Source organism: Phalaenopsis equestris, unplaced genomic scaffold (genome assembly GCF_001263595.1).
Source record: "Phalaenopsis equestris unplaced genomic scaffold, ASM126359v1 Scaffold000312, whole genome shotgun sequence".
Taxonomy (NCBI): domain Eukaryota; kingdom Viridiplantae; phylum Streptophyta; class Magnoliopsida; order Asparagales; family Orchidaceae; genus Phalaenopsis; species Phalaenopsis equestris.
Window position 1 is genome coordinate 131,732 of NW_018164754.1, and position 6,255 is coordinate 137,986.

The following is a 6,255-nucleotide window of genomic DNA, read 5'->3' on the forward strand; positions in this document are numbered from 1 at the left end:
ATATATATATATATATTGAAAAAGATTGGTCGGAGGCTATGATATGAGCTTAACCGCATGTGTCTAACCACTCGATCCAGTGCTGCAAGACAGATGCACTCAGGCGGGCTCAAACACGTGACCTAGGGGAATCACGACTCACAATTCATGTGCCAAGCAAAGAGTCACAACCTATATATATGAGAGAGAGAGAGAGAGAGAGAGAGAGAGAGAGAGAGAGAGAGAGAGAGAGAGAGAGAGAGAGAGAGAGAGAGAGAGAGAGAGAGAGAGAGAGAGAGAGAGAGAGAGAGAAATTTCATGAAAATAGAATTAGGAAAAGACTTTAAGGGGAAAAATTTATTCATTTAAAAATTTTGTGCCAAAATATAATATCTTTTGAAAAGCTTTAAATCTAACACAATATTGGATTTGATTATAGCTCCTTATGTAGTTTGCATTGACGATGGAGACCAATCAAACAATCAAAGATTTCACTTTTTATCATCCCCCCTCAAGATTTGTTATACGAATCATCAAAAGACATCTTTGAAAGTTTTGTAGACAGAGCAAATTGACAATGGCTTTTTGGTAATGTTGATTAAGCTGGAACTTCAATCGAATAACCATCACTTATATAGTTTAACTGTCAACTTTTTCATTGACAAAATGACAATCACTTTTATTGTACATTTATGAAATGTGGGATTAGTAGCAAAGTGAGCAGCAACATAATTGTGGAAAAATATAAGAGCTAATCGTCCCTATGTAGAAGTCCTTTCAAAGCTATTTATGCATAATAAACTCACAAGCGGTGGTGGCTAGAGCAAGACATTCTACTTCAAACGAAGGTTCTTGAAATAGTGATTTGTTTCATCACCTTCCATAATATTAGAGTCTTCCGTTATAATGAAAACCCTATGAAAGATTACATTGTGTTTGGGCTTCATCCCAAGTTCGCGTTACATAAGCTTTCGAGTTGTAAATACGATTTAGTTGAGAAAAAACAATTCTCACTACAAGTGTTTTTTATCTTAATAAAAGATGGGCAACTTAGTTGTGTGGTGTTTGTGATTGTGCTAAAAACGGCTTATTTTTTTAACAACAAAGTTATTTATATTTGTACTTAGGTAATATAAATCATTCTTGATATTAGGTTGTGATAATGAGTTTCTATTGGTATTGGTAAACCTCCACTAGTGTTATTGTCCTTTTTGAGATCCATTGAAACCCTAACTAGTCTGGTACCTAAGAATCTAAAATTCTTAAGATGTAATTTATAGTGATACTAAACAAAAGTGATTCTTGCACCAGTACACATGATTTTAATACCGAAAATTTTTTAGCTCACCCAAGTGTTGCAGTTTGAACTAGTTACAAAGAAAAAAACTCGAGTGAATTGATGATATTCATGGAAGACCGATTATGACTATATCATCGACATATATTAACAACCTATCTAAATAAGAATATGATCCCTTGTTGAATAAGAAATAATCAGAGTTTGATTGGGAAAATCCAAACTTGGGGGGCACTTAAAAAAATTTTGCATACCATTGTTGTAAGAATTGTTTGAGTCCATAAATGCATTTATGTAATTTGCAAACCAACTTCTTTTCTCCATGGTTTTCTTCCCAATGAATATTGTTGCATTGTGATAGCTCTATGTAAATTTCTTCAAGAAGGTCACCTTGAAGAAAGTCATTATTATTGTTGAGTTGATCTAAGAATCAATTTTTGGTAGCATGTAATGTATAACCGTTTCACAGTCGCCATCTTGGTAACATGAGAAAAAAATTACAAATAAATCTTCTCCCTCTTATTATTTGTGGCCCTTTAAAACTAATCACACTTTGTGTGTGTTTCATATGTTGTCAAAGTTATATTTACTCTGGTTTACAGATAGCGAAGAGTTTTCCTGGCGGTAAAGGAATAACAATTTAAGTTTTCTTAGATCAACAATTTGTATTCATAAATTCATGAAAATTTGTCATCGAAAGGAATAACAATTCAAGTTTTCTTAGATCAGCAATTTGTATTCATAAATTCATGAAAATTTGTCATCCGGGAATGTTGGCAACTCGATAATAGTTTTGTGATTTGAAATAAATAGATACACCTAGCAAAGTCTCTCACATGAAGAATGACCAATAATATTTATCCTCAACCTGAAGAATGACCAAGGAAATTTGATAGGTTGAAATTCTTTATTTAGCTAATAAATCATCTTGTCACGAAGTTGATAGCTTAAACATCTCCAAACAAAGTTTATCATAACATTTCTAATCATAGATACATAATATTATTGCTTGAAAATTTTCCTTGTAATTTTTTTCCTATCTAAGTGATTGCTACACTCATCTTAGTGTATTCTTTAATAAATAGTTCACATTTTTGTGGTCCAAGATAGCTAAGGTTGATGTTCTCATAAGACTTTATGAAAATTGCCTTCAATGACAATATATTTTGTCAACTCTTTCAGTCATGAATTAGCTTGGCCTTTGCCTTCTATCACTACTCATTGGAAGAGATAGTTGTACGTTGGATTGAACTAGTACTCAATTTGATCCACATACTTGACCTCATTTTAAGGTTCTATTAATGGCTTATGAAACTCCTAAGAAGAGGAGTCATGAAGATTGTTATATTTTATTATCATATTAGTTAGTTAATTTTCTTTTATCATAATATTCATTTTGATAAATTTCTCAAGTTCAATAATCTCAACTAATACATTGTAAGATACTTTCAATTTGTCGTATCCTTGACTTCACAGTTCCTGAAGGCTCAACGACATTTGGTGATTTCTTAACGACCAAAGTTTCAGCATTGATAGATGGTTCTACGGCCAACCCAAACCAATAATTAGATAGGATATCTTTTTTGAAAGACTGATACAAGAGAGACTGATATTGAAATTTCATATTCAATCTCCTTACTAATATACATTTCTCTTTTTTCTTCTTCTTTTATTTTATGTATTCCAACTCCTCTCATTTAAGCCCTTATCCACGAAGAAATATCATTCGGACGGCCAACCATCAGGTGTCACGTCGCCACACATCTCATCGGCGGGCGACGTGGTGCCTGGTGGTTTGTCGTCCAGACAGAATATTTTTCACTTATCCACAAGGTGTGGGACCACTACTAATTCGGGATCCAATATTCTTTATACTACAATTTAAACATAACTTACATGGCAAAAGATATCAAATTGGCACATTGCTTTATTGGGAAAAATATGTCAATATCATATTAAAATATCCACTATCCTCATTTAAACAAATTTCATTTATAAGGAAAAAAAAATATATTTTTTTAATGTGCTTCATTAATTCATCTCTCTATCCAAAATATATATAAATAAGAAGACATTTATGATTCTTCTCGAAATAATTATCAAATCGTGAAGATGAAATATTAAATCATGGCGTGCTCGAATAAAAAATACAAGAAGTTTTTGTGCCCTCAACCTTTTGATTTTGCCATAAAATACTAAGAAAAATAAATCATTGTTATTAAACTTTCTTAAGATTACATTTAGGGCCGTAAACGAATCGAGCTTGAGCGAGCTCAGATTTGGCTCGTGTTCGGCTCGTTCGAAATAGCTCGTGTTCGAAATCGGCTCGTGAACAGTGTGTTCGTGTTCGGCTTGATTTAAATATTCGTGTTCGTGTTCTGCTCGGAAAAAATATATTGAAAAAAATAGATATAAAGTGTAGGATTCGAACCTGGACCAACTATATACAAAAGAATGCAGTGACTACATTACTACACGAGATGTTATAATTTAAATTTAGATATGAATACATATAATATATTATTATATAAATAATATATGTAATATATTATTATATTAATAATTATATATATTTTTAATTTCGAGCTAAAACGAGCAGAACACGAGCCGAACATTAAAAAAACTTGTTCGTGTTCGTCTTCTTTATAATTCGAACTTTAAAAATTTGTTCGTGTTCGGCTCGTCGAACACAAGCTGTTCGCCAACGAGCTTTTTTGACTGCCTTAATTACATTATAAATATTAAATATCACAATTTTATTAAAAATACACCGAGTGATTTTTAGCACATTTTTCAAAAATATATTATTTATTTTTTTGACAAAAATAATTTATATTTTTTAATAATTAAATCAACCGACTAAGCTCTTTATTAGCTCTTTTTTTTTTTAATTATTAGAACAAACTACGAGGCGGCGGGATCCATTGACCAACATACTATAATACCACCCATACCCAATCTTGTAAATTTACATATTTTCTAATACTATTTACATCACATAAAAATATTATTATTTTAAATTTTTAAAATAAAATACACATTTTCTCTTAAAAATTTATTTCAATCAGCACTCTCAACTTTTGAAATTTTGTTACAGGTGAAGGAGAGTAATAGAGATGATTAAAGATCTATCCATATATAGTAATCCTCCTGCAGATGTGTTAAGGATTTAAAAAAATCCTAATGAAAAGAAAAAGAACGAAAAAGAAAGAAAATGAGGAGAAAAATAAATATTAAGAGAAGAGAAATTTGAGGAGAAAGAGTAATAGAGATGATTAAAGGTCTATCCATATATAATAATCCTCCTGCAAATATGTTAAAGATTTAAAAAAATCCTAATGAAAAGAAAGAGAACGAAAAAGAAAGAAAATGAGGATAAAAATAAATATTAAGAGAAGAGAAATTTGAGGAGAAGCCTAATTAAAATTTGATTTTTACGTTATTTATACATGAAAATGTGTATTTTAAAAAATAAAATTCACATTTTCATGGTCTAAATAATGGCATATATATATATTATATATATATACAGAAAATGCGGTATTTATGTAAATTTTCATAAAAGGTACCAAAAAAACTTTAGAATCCAAACGTTTTACATGATTTATGAGACGCGTTAAGATGCCTGGTACCATACCGTCACCTTTGACCGAGTAAATCTGACTTCACCAACTTACAAAGCACCGAAATTTCACCGCGGAATCCCCATCTCCCACCAACACCAAACACTTTATATAACGTGCTTACCAAAATCCAAACGCTTCATTGGACTCTCACAAAAACTGAGACACAAAATGAGCTCCCTTTTCGGCCAAGCTTCCCTCTTCCTCCTCCTCTCTACTTTTCTATCCTTCTTCAACGCTGAGGCAAAGATTCATCATCTCAAATGGGAGATCAAATATGAGTATAAATCGCCGGACTGCTTCCGGAAACTCGCCATTACGATCAACGGCCTCACGCCGGGGCCGATGATCACCGCGACGCAGGGAGATACTCTCGTCGTCGATGTAACGAACACTCTCCTCACAGAGAACGCCGCCATTCATTGGCACGGGATTCGTCAGGTTAGTCGGTTGAGTGGATGGTGAAAACATTACGTGTGAATGGATTGATGGTATTGTGGAGAGATATTCACCTGAATATCATCGCAATATCATGAATCTGTACATACGAATACCGCGCATAATATCGAGAAGTAAATCTACTCATGTAATCTGCAGATTGGAACGCCATGGAGTGATGGCACAGAAGGCGTGACTCAGTGCCCGATTATGCCTGGAGATACCTTCACCTACAGATTTGTCGTCGACAGAGTAAGATTACTTCAAATGTCACTAACAAGTCTGTTTGGGACAGTTTTCTGTCTGCTTTATTTTTTTTTAACGAATACCTAGCGAATTATCAGGCCGGAACATACATGTACCATGCGCATTATGGGATGCAAAGATCAGCCGGATTACATGGATTAATCCGAGTTTTAGTTCCTCCAGGAACCGTGGAGCCATTCAAATATGATGATGAGCTCCATCTTGTTCTTAACGATTGGTGGCATAAGAGCACGTATGAGCAGACCGCTGGGCTCTCTTCTCCCAACTTTGAATGGGTTGGAGAGCCGCAGGTATATATGCAAATTTATTAATTGCATATATGTAAAGTTTGAATTTTTTTTTCATTTTTTAGCATTGAGAGTTGATAAAGTTGGGATCTTTATTATAAATTTGCAGTCTTTATTGATAAATGGGAGGGGGAAATTCAACTGCTCCTTGGCCGGCGGTGGGGATTCATGTAATTTGGCAAATTCTGAATGTTCGCCGGCGAGCTTGACGGTGGTTCAGGGAAGAACTTATCGCTTGAGGATTGCCAGCGTTGCTTCGCTTTCTGCATTTAATTTAGAAATTGAGGTATAAATTTTCGATTTTTTTTAATAGTTTTATTTTTACATATTAAATAAATATATATATATATATATATATATATAT

General features: G+C 33.1%; 1 protein-coding gene across 1 annotated transcript in view; it reads left to right on the forward strand.

The window, feature by feature from the left end:
• Positions 1-5,056: 5,056 nt before the first annotated feature.
• Positions 5,057-6,255, forward strand: part of LOC110025599 (L-ascorbate oxidase-like) — a 4,118-nt gene continuing 2,919 nt past the window's right edge. The window contains exons 1-4 of the mRNA XM_020726168.1: positions 5,057-5,340; positions 5,497-5,589; positions 5,682-5,894; positions 6,001-6,177. Coding sequence (XP_020581827.1) covers positions 5,071-5,340; positions 5,497-5,589; positions 5,682-5,894; positions 6,001-6,177 — 753 coding nt within the window. The 5' untranslated portion in view covers positions 5,057-5,070. The remainder of the gene's footprint in view (positions 5,341-5,496; positions 5,590-5,681; positions 5,895-6,000; positions 6,178-6,255) is intronic.